Source organism: Anopheles coluzzii, chromosome 3 (assembly GCF_943734685.1).
Source record: "Anopheles coluzzii chromosome 3, AcolN3, whole genome shotgun sequence".
In the NCBI taxonomy this organism is placed as follows: domain Eukaryota; kingdom Metazoa; phylum Arthropoda; class Insecta; order Diptera; family Culicidae; genus Anopheles; species Anopheles coluzzii.
The window spans coordinates 93249728-93264847 of record NC_064671.1 but is presented as its reverse complement, the minus strand read 5'-3'; the positions used below and the strand labels follow the sequence as shown (position 1 = coordinate 93264847).

The 15120-nt window shown below is 45.1% G+C and overlaps 1 protein-coding gene across 1 annotated transcript in view; it reads right to left on the bottom strand.

Moving 5' to 3' along the window:
• Positions 1 to 15120, bottom strand: part of LOC120955776 (paired mesoderm homeobox protein 2A-like) — a 42648-nt gene that overhangs the window by 3966 nt on the left and 23562 nt on the right. The window contains exon 3 of the mRNA XM_040376911.2: positions 1514 to 1829. Within this exon, the coding sequence (XP_040232845.2) occupies positions 1514 to 1829 (316 nt within the window). The remainder of the gene's footprint in view (positions 1 to 1513; positions 1830 to 15120) is intronic.

The following is a 15120-nucleotide window of genomic DNA, read 5'->3' as shown; positions in this document are numbered from 1 at the left end:
GCGGTTAGATTTACAAAACTTTGCAGCCATTGTGACAGTGCTGCTGTGGAGGTGGCCAGGAATAACGAATCATTTCGATCGGAATTGAGCTACTGCTGGATGGTGGATTGTTATGAGTAATGATGCGAGTGATTGTCGTCCTATGGAAGATTTGTTTTATTCGCAATTCGCTAGCAAGGAGGGTTCAGCGACATTCAGAAGACTCCAAAGTCACATTAATCTGTGTTCCTGGGTTTCTTCATTTCCATTATTGATGAAACATAGTTAAATTAGTGAACTTTCTCCCTCCCTCAGTCCAAAAGTTATAATGTCTAGGTAATTTGAGTTACTCTAAAGACACATTCATATCCTTTCTTCTGTCGCGCATTCACATTAGACGCCGTAACGCTAATGCATCTCCCGCTTCTTAGCGCGAACAACATGTGAAAAATCTTTCTCAAACTCGCTCAAGCTGATGGAAAATATCATCTCGAGCGTACAGCAAAACCACCTGTTACACAACGCACACGCTGGAAAGCTGTGCGCTTCATTTTGTTTTCGATTGGCTCGAGCCGCGAGGAGTGAGCCTCGGAGAGACGCTGTAACGCGACGGAGCGTTCGGCGGATTCTTGCGAAATGGTATTAAATTGGTTTAATCTAGAAAATTGCTTGTTACACCGTTCATTTATACGAATTAATGTCAGATTATTTCGAAAATGTCGCGCCTGCCTGCCTGCTGCCATGTCCCGCTTCCCATCCTCTCGTTCCCCATTCCTTCGAACAGTAACGCACGGTGACTTGCGTGGTGTAGCTTTCGCTTCGTCTCCTCGCAGCGCGTAATAACAGCGCCTGGTGGCTGGGCGACAAAAGCACGCTTTTACACACGACTTACGGCAAAGCCAGGCGAATCTCTGTGCTACGCGATAAGACGCTGCGTAAGGATTCGTGGAAAGTGGGAGAAGGCAGATATCCCTTGCAAAGATGGAATCCCCCCGCACGAGGTGGAAGAAATCTAGGACGACTTACATTGTAGAATGTCCTGGGGAGGTGGAGAGGAAGAAGAAAAAACGTACAGCACGTTTTCTCTTGATTTGTTTTTCCAACCTGGCAAACCGTGGCAAGGACGGACGGACGCCTCGAGACACCGACTCCGGCTGGCTTCCGGTGACTTTTATAATGAAAAATTTACGACAGCAGCATCCCAACGCCAAATGGGACCACTTTCGTAAGCGCAACCATCGCCAAGGACGACATTAGCGACGTACGGGGTGTGTGGAAGCGATAAGCAATGGCGTCTCTTGCTCGTGTACAAGCACATGCACGTGTAGTGCGTGCGAGCGCGTGTGTGCGTATGTATGTAGGTGGTGCAAATCGAGAGAGGATTCAAGGATGACAATCATTGTGCGACAATTCCAGCAAACCCTCAACCAGGGAGGCAACAAAAACACAACCCTCCCAAAGAGGGAGAGAGAAACAGTATCGGCTAGATAAGAAAACCCACGGATGACACTGTGAATCGGTGGAAAACACTTACCATTAATTGGTTTGATATCACCGTTCGACTGGTGGGAGGAGGCGCTCGAGTTGGGCGTGGTGGACAGGGTGGTGACGGACAGGCAGGGCGAGCCGGGCGGCTTGATGTCCTTCGGGGTCGTGCTGCCACCGTTCACCGACGACTTCTGCTCGCTCTTCACGGACGATGAATCTTGATTAGCGCCGGCATTGTTGGTGCTGCCGTTGCTGCTGTTGCTGCTGTTGCTGCTGCCGCTGCTGCTGTTGTTGCTGGATACCTTCTGCTGGGCGATCCGTTCCTGCTTGCGAAACTTGGCCCGCCTGTTCTGGAACCAGACCTGCGATGTGGAGGAGGAGAAGACCGAGCATAATGGAGCAGATTGTAGTAGTAGCAATGGCAAAGAAAAGGTATGTCTGTTGAAAAGATTTCTTAACCAAGGGAAAGAATCACTCAATTTAAGTACTTTAACTAATATTTCAGCGTATTTCAACTCTAAACAAATAGATGTACACTCGTAAGATACTTCAATGTTTTGACAGCTCGTTCATTCACTCTAACTAAATTGCATCTCTACCTGCGTGCTGCCATGTTTTTGCAATTGCCATTGCCCTACATCTAACAACAAAATATTGGCCTGTCATCTAAACGACACAAATACATGTCGTTACATATTTCAAATATCGCACCCTGTAAGATACAAACGACACGAACATAACCCACCATCATTTCACACTTATTGCTCATATTTGCTCTTTGAGCCTCAGCACAATGTGTACTAAACCGCCAACACCAACATCATCAGTCATTGTCAACCGTACCCGCTTACACCACGAAAACCCTCACGATAGACAGCGCATCCGATAGAGGTTCATGAAAAATACATTACCTCCCTGGCCCGTGTGCCCGTGCACAGCCTTAATTGCAATGATTTTATCAAACTTTAATAAACCCAACTACACAGCTCCATCGCCACCGCCACATTCGCCACTAATTATACACTATTGGCGGTAAATATTGTGCGAAATTCTAATCTAAATGCACTCACCACAAGCGTCTGTGTGTATGTGTAGGTGTGTGTGTGTGTGTTTGGTACACCTCGCACAAACAAACGAGTTGGCAAACTGTCAATCGGTGAAACCCGAACGCATCTGCTACGCTCCCGTCCGCGCTGCGTGCGCCTTAATGTATGCCAAACAGGAGAACGACGTCAAGCTGCTTCCTTGCGCATCGTGCTCCCCTCAACTGTGCTGAATTCCTCACGGCAAGCGGGCGAACGTTTATGAAATATTCAAATTAATTAGCTAATATTTACGTACGCCAATTAATGAAATGACTGGAAGCATTTTGTGTCGGTTTTTCACGCGCGCACACACACGCACGGGGCATTAGCAGCGGGCGCGCAAACTTTGTCGGTATGCGCAAACAGTCGCGGGGGACAATCATATTGCGCCACCGTGTCCTACAAGCGTTTCACCGGCACACAACAATGACATTCTGCCCTGCCAGTTTGCGTGAAAGCAAACTGTCAGAATGTGCGAAAAATGCTAACACATTACGGTTGTCGGGAAGGTGGGATGGGCAGCAGCAACAAGACAGAGGAAGCAAAAAAACTTTCACCAAATGGCGCGCGACACGCGTGAAATGGCGCGCAAGAAAAGCACATACACACGAAGCGGTGCACATTTTTTAAGCTTCATTTTATCACGCGTGTCGCGTGTTTAAATATCTAATCAACTTTGCAAATTCGGCGCTTTCGGGCCGCGAGCATGGCCCCGGGGATGTTTACTTCCCGTTTGTTTGACCCATCCGGCGCGCCAACCCTGTTTACCCCTTTCACCGTTTGTTTCACGCTTTGCTTGGCATGTGTAGCAAGGAGAGGTGGAGTTTTTTTACCCTCTCCTTTGACACAATCATTGTCACAAAAGCTAGCTCCCACCTCCTATCCGACCGAAAATCACGCTTGATTTGGTCATCCCGCACAAACAGCGACTACCTTCCGCTTCAATGTTTGTACTGGACATTGTTGTGTCGTGCTGCCCCGTTACTGGCTGGAATGCCTTGCCTGGGACTTGGTGACCGGTTAGTTTGCTATTAGCCAATCAGTCGTTGTGTGTGTGCGTGTTTTCTTTTCGTTATTTGCCGTTCTTTGTTACGAACCATTGTGAAGAGGAGCATTGGAAAAGTCGATATTTACTCTATAAACGGTATTTGTTTGGAACTGATTGACCGCTGTACTTTTACTGTTGTATTAACCCCTGTACTTTTACAGTCACGACAAGCAAGTAGCTGTTTTTGAACGTAGAAGAAATACAACTTCATTGTATAGTTATGCTACTCCACTGACTTGACTAACATGAGCTGTCGGACCTCCGTTAAAATAGTTCAGCATTTACTAAACAAACGAGCCAACTTGCAAGCACTTAACCGGCAGAAACTACTTTTCCTCGCACAAGTAAAACACCAGTTTCAATCCGATTTTTCTTTGCTTTCCCAAATGACTCCCCTTTTTGGGTTGGGCGATAGTTTGTTCTACATCTCCAATCACTGCCGTCCGTTTTTTTTTGTTGTTGCTCCTAACGTCCAACGTGTTCAACAAATCTCCTCGCCTCACTCACGTGCAATGCCTTTCGAGTACTTTTTTCCTCCCGGTTTCCCGGACCCAAAACGCAACTGCCGGCGTTTCTCGAACTTCTTGGGTAAACTTCTTGTCCGAGCCCCGAAAACCGATTGCTATTCAAAATGCGTCCCCAGGACTTGGGTTGTGTTGTACCTTACCGCCGTCCAATGCCTTCGTTCCCTGCTCTTGCTCTGGTCAGTTCTATTCATTTTCTTTCGCCCCGGCCAACGTCTTGACCCAAATCGTGCTGAATTTTAATGCAATTAGTGCGGAATCTTTCGTCTTTGGTCGTTGGTTCGGTCGTCCTTGCCGTTGCTGTGTGCTCCGTTCAAGTGTGTGTTTGGAGTTTTTTTTTCTTTGCTTTCTCTTCTGCTGCTGCCTTAACTATTGCTGAGAAGTTAGGATGAAACGTACAGGGGTTTTTTTTGGTGTTCTATACAATTCTTCAAATAAACTTTTGCTGGAGCTTGGCTGGAAAGGAAGTGGCCACCCATGGCTAATGAAGACTGCGGACAAGGAGCGATATCTCCGGCCATCCGCAATCGGACTTTCAACGACAAATGGCCAACTGGTTTCTTGGCGGTTGCTCTACCGGTTGAAGACTTCACAACATACGTCTCACTCCTCATCAAAAGTCCTTTGAAATGACAAAAAAAAATCCAAATAGCAAACATCGTACGACAACGTTCGCTAAGAAAATCCCAAATGAATAGGGAGCTGGTCGTGTGGTCGTTGTTTGACTTTCTTAATTTATTATTTGATTATGAATGATTAAAATAAACAATTCATTTATAGATGCGCTCCCCCATGCGCTCCCCATGTGTGGTTTTATAAATATATCCATTCTCCATCATTGAGGCGTGGACCGGGAACATGTCGGAACGGAGCAACTGTTTGTTCTATGTATCTATCTGTCAGGATTCTCAAGATGCTCCGGATGTTTGCCGATCGTTGGTCACATCATCGTTGTCCAACGGCTCGAGACATGTGAGCTTTTGCTGCTCATCAGAGCTGTAGACCGGCCTAAGATGAAGAAAAATCTTGCAATCATGTCCATGAACCACTCACATGTCATCCTTTGGTCAAGAATTCTACAGGCTTGATGAAGTTGATATTTATCTTTCTCATCATCAGGGTTCAATATGTTGTTTTTCTTTCAAATTTAAGCAGCTTGTGGAGCATCTCCAAAGTGGCTATCCAAAATGACCACAATCGTTTGGTGATGTGAATGTGCTTAAATTATCTCATCAAAATAATATATACTGCTGGACAAGTCTCCTTCAAAGAAATATCCTTTTATTCCATTGCTCTCTTTGCGTCTTTCTCGAACAGTCTGATTGAGCTAAATTGACAGCAAACGAGCTGTGCACCTGTACCTGTAGCACCGATAGTGTCATCCGAGTCCTCCGCAAAGGGAATTGCCTAATTAAATGATCCTTTGCGTGGTCTTGGAATGGCGCCGAACCTTTTCTTTTTACTTTCTTTCTCAGAAAACTCTCTTCTCGATGCTTTGCATCGTAAAACATGGCAAATCTTCCATAAAGATTCCTCAATCCCTGGAGTGGTCGGAGCCTCCCACAGAATGAAATTCAATTTAATACCGCATCTCCATTTATGCAAGCACACACACACACACACTCTGAAAGTGCCCGTTTCGAGCGGGAGAAATTAGAAAGCGATGGGCTTTTTATGATCGGAAACAACCGCCATAAAAAAGAATCAAACTTTCGCTCCCAAAACGTTATTTACGAGCCTTAGCGACCGCATTCTTCATCCCAAACATTGGTCGCCAAACATTTCGCACACATCTACAAAACGATCGCCTTCATAATTAATGCATGCCGGAGCGGTTGGCTGCGAAATTGATTTGACCTTTTTTTTGCGCTCCTTCCCTTACGCTTAATTTGGTTAGAGCCCAATGCTATGAAACCGCGAAATTGGGTCTCGTCCGTTCCGTGCCACTGCACCAACTTCGACCTTAATTCAATTCTACGCGCTCTTCGCAGTCCACCTCGAGGACTATTTGGAGCATTTTGAGCACATCTCCGTAACCGTCGGGGGGAGCGGGCAGCAACGATTAAAATTCATCCCATTTTCTTTTTACTCACACATTCTGACACCCTTTTACCAGTGGCTGTAAAGGTTAGCGATGGCATGCCCATAAAAATCGAACATAAAACCGATTTCCCTTAGCCCTCCTCGCTTACGCTCGTTTAGGGAAAGGATTTTTTCACCGAGCCCGATTTTGGGTGTTTTTTCCGCTCCATTTTCTTCCCATAATAGTTACGCTATCAATCGCACCCGGGGTCTCTTAGGACACTTTGGTGGAAAGTGAGATGCCATTTTTTTCTTGGTTTGGTTGCAAAGTTGATTAAATTAAAAATTTAAACTTTTTTTCTCCGCTCTTGCTTTCCCCTCGCTTGGTGACGGCAATTCAAAGGCCGATCAATCGATCAAACCGTCTTGGGTCATAAATTTGTGCAGCGATATACCATTAAAAAGTGACACGTACGCTATTGGCTATAAAAGCGCCGGACGATGTTGCCGGAGGGATTAGAGTTTATGCGGTCTTTATTCAATCAAAGCGTTGTCTCGATTACGAATGCGTTCTAGATCGATACAAAAAAAAGTGTTAAAATCTTGCACATTTCAATATTTCGACCAAAAAAAACTGTTCCTAGCGAAAATCCTGACATACTACAACAAAACATTGCATAACGCTTCTATCGTTTCATTTTTCAAGAAAAACATCAACTCACCAAATTGTGACAGATGTGGTGATACTTTCGCTAAACAAATACCCAACAATCGAACCCGGCAATGATATCTTCATTCGCGACATTTATGCTTCCACGTGCAAGCGCAAACGCACCGCGTACGATGCTGCGTACAACGCGCCGCAAGGGTCGCATCGTGATGAACATCGTACCTTCCCCTACAATTTTCCACCGACCAGCCGACAAGTCATTGAGCTCGACCTGTTTGTCCTCGGTTGTCGGTGAGCGTAGAACGAGGGTTCGGTCTGGTTCGCAAATCAAGCAACAGCAGCCCATAAAGCCTTCGTACCTTCCTCGCATGGTAGTTATGCTTCTTGGGTCACCATCGTCGCCACCAGAACGGACCAACCATCCCGTAACGAATGACACAACGATGGAGGGTGACTGTAAAGCAATAAACTAAATACAGTAAGCATTGTTTATCCTGCTTAGTGGATAACGAAGCACTTGTGCTAATATTTTCCCTTCATCACGGTGACGACACTGAGCCTACCCCTGCGGGCCTGTTCCAACCCCTGCTATCCCGCACCAAGCGGCAAGTGTAAAACGTCAATTGTCCTCGGGTGTTCGGCCGGTCCCTCTCCCTCGGTGTATGCTCGTTTGATTAGCTTTTTCGGCAGCTGAACAATAAACAACCATACGAACAGAATTAAAGGCTACCGCGCAAGGGGCGCCCACCGGAGCGTTCACTTGTTAATCGATGAATAATAATTCTTCTTCTGCAAAGGGTGCGGGAGGGCTGGGTTGCATTCATCGGTTGACACTCTTCCGGCGCTTCCGTGCACACACAAAAAGTGAACCCTCGCAGGGAAATCACTTTTCCGCCGTGTTGTTACTCAATGTTTATTCAATTAACTTCGCAAACTTTAGACCTTTCGCTTCCCTCCTGGTTCGGGATGATCCTGCTGTTAGCGTTTGGTGGTGGATTCGCTTTTTTTTTGTCGAGTTCCGGGTGTCGAGGTCATTAAAGTGATGTTTTTTATTCATTGTGAATGGTGTTTACAGCGGAAAGAACATGGTTTACATGCTGGTTTTTTGTTGTTGTTGGAGATTTCCCCTTACATAAAGAGGGAAGGATGGCTTGACCATTAGATACTGTGCAGTAGCTGTAGACACTTGGCAATAATGACAGTAACTATTGCTCAATGACAGCTGACACTATCATTTGTTAAGCTGTCATTGCTGCTCCATAAAAAACAACTTCTTTTGTGACAGTCTCTGAAGTACATCTATTTTGTGGAGTATTTTTTTATCTCCTACTGCCAATAAGTAAAAGTCTATAGATTCATTTTTTGCGACATAATACCACTACAAACAATTTCAACTGTGGTTATAGCACATACTTTCAAAACATACTTCTGTCTCTACTCACCCTCCACAGAAGCATAACTAATTATTGAAATTGTTTTCCAGCCTTTCCCGGAAGCCCTAACGCACAGATTTCCCCTTACCAGGCTTTCCAGCCTATTGGTTTTAGAGTTTAATATTTGCATGCATATCCCCATCCGGACAGGCGTTCTACGCAGGTGATTTGAATAAATTTCGACTTTGGTCGGCTTCATGATGAGAACCTCCCAGCGCTCCCCGGGCTCCATCCTTTCCCAAACCTGTCACAAATGTCCATTTAGTTTTTCCCAAACGGATTTCCAACTGCATCACTCCACCACACAGACACAAGTTGGTATGTCCAGTGTTTAGATAATTTATTGTTTTTGACTAACGCCTGCTGAAGGGTGTGATGGTTTTGTGGTTTTTGGAGCTACTGCCTATAACGCTCTAGCTCACAGTGACAGTCTGCCGGGCGAGTCCGAACGTGCTAATAGTGGTAATTCCCCGGGATTGATCCTATGCTGCTAGCGAACCAGCCCAATCCCCACGGGTGTTTGTGTGCGATAAATAATTGAACATGAATTTTGAATTTCGATTAGATTCAACCACAGCACGGGTGGTTGGGCTTTGGATGGATCGGTGGTGGCTTTTCAACTCTGTTTAATCCACGTTTTGATGCTTTATTTAGGGGTGTTTGTATCGATGAGCAGTAAAAATGTTTGTAGAAGCAATAGCACTGTACATTTAATGGACAAAGAGCTTCGTTTTTAAATCGTTAGTTTGCTATGAAAGTTTGCTTATGTACTTCTAAAACCTGTTTAACTACAAAGCAGATGCTATGAAGTACGCAAACTACGCAAAGCACTCAAACTGTTACGTTTGAATTCAACTCTCAGCAAAGCAGCGAACCATTTCGCGACCATGCGAGCAGATTATTTTCCACCATCGCGGTTTTTCGCTGGCCAGTCGTAAGCATAAATTTTCATAATCATACTACAGCTGCTTCTAATAGCTGTACCTTAAACCACCCTATTCTACATGGTCATTCGACCAAACCATCCTACCACCAGCCAACTGACCGGTTTGTAATTTGAGGTGAGTACGTGAAAAGGAAAGGATTTCCCCCGCCGCTCTATGCTGTTTCAGTATCCAGGAAGTTCCTTTTTTCTGTCTCTTCTTGCTACTCCACAGCGAGGTCATTGTTTTTTAGATGCAAACTGGTGTGTTTGTGTGTCTGTTTTTTACCACCTTCCCATTAAAACCGCAGCGCACGCTATCCGCGAGGAAAAACCAGTGGCAGATTGGCTTTTCCCCGGGTCGGTTCCAGTGTTTTATGATTTGCGGTCCAGGAATGCCACGGGATCCATGGTGGAGTATCCAGACACACACACACAGACCGCTCGCTCTCGCTCACCTGCCAGCAACGGCGGTGGGACCAACGACAACAAGCGACGATGACGACGATTTATATTTATCGAGAAAAATAATTCCATTCCTGGCCCACGGGGCACCATATGTGCAGCAGTTCCATACGGTTCTCTCGACTGGACTATTATTATACTGCCCGCACATGGAGAGGAAGTGCCACAGGTTCGGCACGGTGTAATCGACCAACCGATGGCAGTTGGAAAGTGGTAAGCTAATTGAGATTGGATTGGAAAAATGCTCCAAGAGAAATATGAGTCGCTTGCTTTTGGGTACAAAAGGGTAATACAAAGCGTAAGTCTGGACGGTTTCGCTAACATCTGATCATTATAAGGGACGGTTGCACAACTCTGAGGCTATATGTGTGTATTTTAAACTCTTTTTTGCTCCTTATCGTGGGTTTCATGAATTTTTAAACACATTCACCTTTTATAGAGCATTCTAAGGGAAAAAGATGTTATTATTTGCTGAACAATATCCCACATTTACACTTCAACCATGTTGTTACTGTTTCATTTTGCGCAGATGCCTACCATTTCGGTGGAATAAAACCTGCTTCTGAGTGCACAGTTTGTGTTGGCTAGCGATTTAACTAGTGAAAATCCCCCTGAAACCGTAAAGGTCTCTTCTTTTTTCCTTTAATTAACAGTCATCTAGGTTCGGTTTCAGTGACTGTTCTTGTGGTGGATCATGCGCAACGATACATCTTCCATTTAAAGCCAAAAAACACATAAATCCAAATGTATCCGATACGCTCTTACACTTCAATCAATTATTCATTTGATTAGAACGATCAGATTCGATGAGGGAAGAGCAGTGTTACCATTGCTGAATCAAAACCAACGCTTTAATTTAACGCACAAATACCTTTACTCAGCTGCTCCAATGGCCGTTCTCTCCCAATTTTCATACTTTAATTCCACACCCGAAAAGAAAACACTACACAGCAACAAAGAAATGGCTTTCCGCTACCGTGAATGAATCGTTTCATTCGCCATTTGTTTGGCCGCACCGTGCCACACTCTCCGTTCCGTCCAATGAACGGAATCCACCGTCCTTTCGTGACGGGAATAAATTTAGCAAAGCGGCATTTCTAGCGACTCTCTCCCCATTCAGCTCACCTGCGCCATTACTCTTCGGCTTTCCTTCTTCTTTGCATCACTTTCTATGGGGGAGTAAAATGTTGCTATATTTTCTCCCGCCACGCAGCCTCATCCTCCCAATTGCTGGCCTCTTTTTTCATCCTCATTTTCATCCGGCCCGGTCGGTCGGATGGGTGATGCCGGCCGTGATGAATTAAATTGTTTCAAACTTTTGACATCTCGAACGCGAGAGCACGCCTGCCCGCAGCTCCGGCTCTCTTTCTCTCTCTCTCTGTCTTTCTTTCTGTGGGTGCGTATCGTCCTGTGTTTTTCATCATTTTCTGTACGGACTTCTTAGACTTTTACCTCATGTATGTGTGCGAGGGAAGACCGCATCCTGTTTTTGCTTCATTTTTATCTCATTTAATTTGCACGTACTTTCCCTCTTTTTTGTACTCTGCACCATTCCATCATTACAGCTTCCAGGTCCTTGTTCTTCGGCTGGCATGATTTCTGCACACTACACATTGCGTATCACTTAAAGTGAGCGGAAATTGTTACAAGCAGAATATGTAAGTGGAATGAAATTTATTTACTATCTAGTGTAGTCTTTTCCCGGAAGCCAAACAATCATTGGGTTCATATTTCTTGGCTGTTGTTGCTTTCAACCGAACTGGAGGTTTAATCATAAGACGGCACACTGAAACAATTTCTTCAGAGTCAATCCATTACATGAGACAAAAATGCTCTTTTTTCATTTATTACAAGACTTTTTTCTTCTTTGTTTTGACTTCTTAATGGTCATTTATCTATAGCACAATGCTTACACATCCCAGCAAAACGCATCACATTTTATACAATCACACAGTGAATCTATTGTATCAACAAAATAACAACGTTTTCGATATCGATAACCACAATGAGGTGAAACGCATTAAGTATGAAGCTCTCAATTATGGATAACATCTTCACTCCACAACAAACGCGAATGATATGGGTTAATTAGCTTAATGGTTTAGATCGAGGTCAGCATCTATCCATTGCACCCGTGCATTGCATTCGATTTTGCCATAAAAGTCTAGCCCAAAGCGATGCAAACCTTCATCGCTCTTAAATGTTTACCCCATGTCGCACAAAGAACACACCAGCAGGGGAGGACCTGGATCGATGTTTAATAGCCCTCACCCAGTCGCGCATACGCGTAAGGGTTCCAATCCGCACGACGTGTTTATGCCATCAAACACCACAGATGTGTGATGAATTTTAATTCAATCATCTCCGGAACGAACAAGGAGGGGTGCTCTTGCTATTGTACAGTGCAGTTTAGATGGCCGTGAGGGATGATGGTCCCCTACTTTTGGGTGAAACGTTTCCTTACTACAGTGTGGTTGCAGTGCACTGGTTTTAATTCATTGTTGGCAAAACGGATAAGCAAGAGGATTGGGTTTAACCAAACCAGAACAAGCATGACGTTACATTCAATGTTACTTCTTAGCCTATTTACATTATATTTCTTGTTTGGACTTAAAACAGACTATTTGAAGTAATACTAATGTTATATGCTGAGCTCTGCCTTTAATTATTCAAAATAGGCACAAGAGTATGACCACATCATCTAAACTGTTTGTCACAAACATTCACCTATCTTTGACTAATCCTGGTTTAAACCTGGTCACTTTCCACCAACTCACGCTAATTGACAGACCGATCAAACCCAATCCTTGCATTCGCAGTCGAACTTAGCTTCCGCTCAACCATGCTAACGTCAGCAACCGCGGTCTGACACTAATTATAAGCGCAGATTGCCACCTCAAAACTAACTCCCCGCTACACGACACAAACCTGATTGACACCGATCACCTGTACACAACTTTGTATCCTCTGCGACCCGGATCCAACTCAGCCAGGTAGGTAGGACCTCCTACACCCTCAACCACATTCAACAATTGCACGGTCAAAAATTTAATGAGAACTGCAACTGGTTGACCGCCATTCCCAAATCGAACGGGAAAACCTTTCAGTCTCCAATCAACTCCCCCGACAGAACTGCAAGAGAAGCGGGGGTGCTTAAAATATCAATTCTCAACCACCCGACACAACTCATTCATATCCCGGTTATGTTTCCATTCCGTTCCGTGCTGCATTTTCCGCCATTCCGAAACATCACTGTACGTACATAAATGATTGCTACCGAATTTCATTAGCGAAATGCACTTTGGTGGCACCTTTTTGTTGCTCCTTTCTTTTGTAATCGGCTGGAAAACGAATCATTCGCACAAAAAAACGCTTTTATTTATAGCATGGAAACAACAAAAAACGACTCCCAACTTTGCTCGGTGCTGAGGACATTATTTTTGGAAATTTGTTTTCCACGTCCTTTTCGTTCCATCGGCTACGCACGGTCGCTTTTTGTCAATATTAATAATAACGCATTTCCGATGGCATTGCCCGAAAAGAGACCGTCGGACTGTTGGCTGTCCCGGAGTTGAATGAACCACGACCGTGACAGACGTTCGTGTTGACACACAATAATGCTCTATTGATTATTAAAAGAGAGCGAAAGAGCCTCCAGAGGACCCGGCCCGATCCGAAGCTTACTCTACGTCATTTGGACCAACAAATTGACAGACAGGATTGCGATACACAATGATCAGCGAACTCCGCGCGCATACATGCCGCACCGTTGGACGGTAGCACTTGCGCGACATATAATGTTCGATAATTGAATTGAAATTTCAATTAAACCGTCACTACTCGATCGTGTCGACCGGAAACGCTACACACTGTGTACACTCTCTGCCACACGCACCCACTTCGCCGGGCGCATAATTGAATCGATCAACACCTTCACCCCGGACAGCATCGACGGGGCCAAACCGGGCGAGCGGTAGATCTTTCTTGTTATTCATCTGTCAAGCTTGACATATGGCAGTATGGTAGCGGTATGATCGAACAACCGTCCGCTAATCACATTTCACCCGAGCATGCTGTGGCACTCACGGGCAGGGTGAAATTGCTTAACTGAAATGGAATGTGTTTGCGTTTAGCCTTTCCACGGGCAGGCCAGTCATCGTCGGGATGTAAATTATCGCATCCCACATTCCACTCAAGCCAGACACACCTTCCACGCCACTTGACATTGAGCGGGCTACCGGAACAAGAACCGAAGGCCAACAAATTGTTAACAATATTGGTTTAATGTAATTAAAGATAACATTCGATGTAATTCAATCAAAACAACATGGATGCGGTAATCTGCGGGAAAGAAGTCGTTTAAAATCCACGACTCCATTGGAGTTGGTGTCGTTGTCTATAGAATGGAGCTAAAAATAAACCAACCGCCTACGTGATGTCATCTTTTCGTCTCGGTGTAGTAATTAAGAAACGCTTTAGTTTCAACGCCTCAATGTATGCAATCCTTATAACAACACCAACTTGTTAAAACTTCATAGGTCTCTTTCCACCACATGGAATGCATAATTTCCTATACCAACTGCTATATGAGTCCCCTCACTCATATCTTGCCCTCCCTTTTCACGCCCACTAGGCCCACTCATCATTGTGAGCGTGTAATCTCACCCGACCAATCCACCATGTGACATCAATTTTGAGCCACTTCACACGCTCGTATCGGGTTACAAAACGGTTGCCGAAAGCCCAAAACCAACCCCTCCAGCACGCTCTGCAACACGTTCACAGCCAAATCAATTTGCTACACTTGTTTTACAACTTATTTTCTCTGTCGTTATCGTACCGGCCCTTCCAGCGCCGTGTTGAGGGTCGTGTCTAATCGAGGTGAATCTTGATGTGGCAGATTAGTTGTGCTAGTGTAACGAAAGCCTACCAACGTTTGCCCCCTGCGACGGACGTGTGCCTCTACGCCATGACATCCTAATCGGGATTGTTCTCGGACGTCGTCCAGAGACGTCGACGCTTCGGAAAGGAAAATGAACTCCCAAAACGAACTTCATCGTCCAAGCATCCAACGAACGATGCTTATCAAACGACACCCAATAATCCATCATTCCTTATTCCCACCCCGCACTGTACCTCGTCACAGCTAGATGACCCGTTTTTTTTTGGCCAGTTGTTTCTGGAACGCATCTGGGAGAGGATATTTTGATCATCTTTTGAAGATGTCTACTGATGCCATGATTGTCTGATTGCTTTGCCCAAAACACCTCACCGCTTGTTACGGGCTGTTTTCGAGGGAGGGTGGACAGTAGAGACAAAGGCAATCCATCCAAAATGTCCAATACACACACACACACACATACACTGCCGGATGGAAGGAAGGTGATAAATTTATTGCCCACTCGTAATCGTACGGCATGTGTCAAGCGCTCTCGGGACGCCCCGCTATGATATGCGTATCCTGCCCTGGTTCGAGCGTCATTG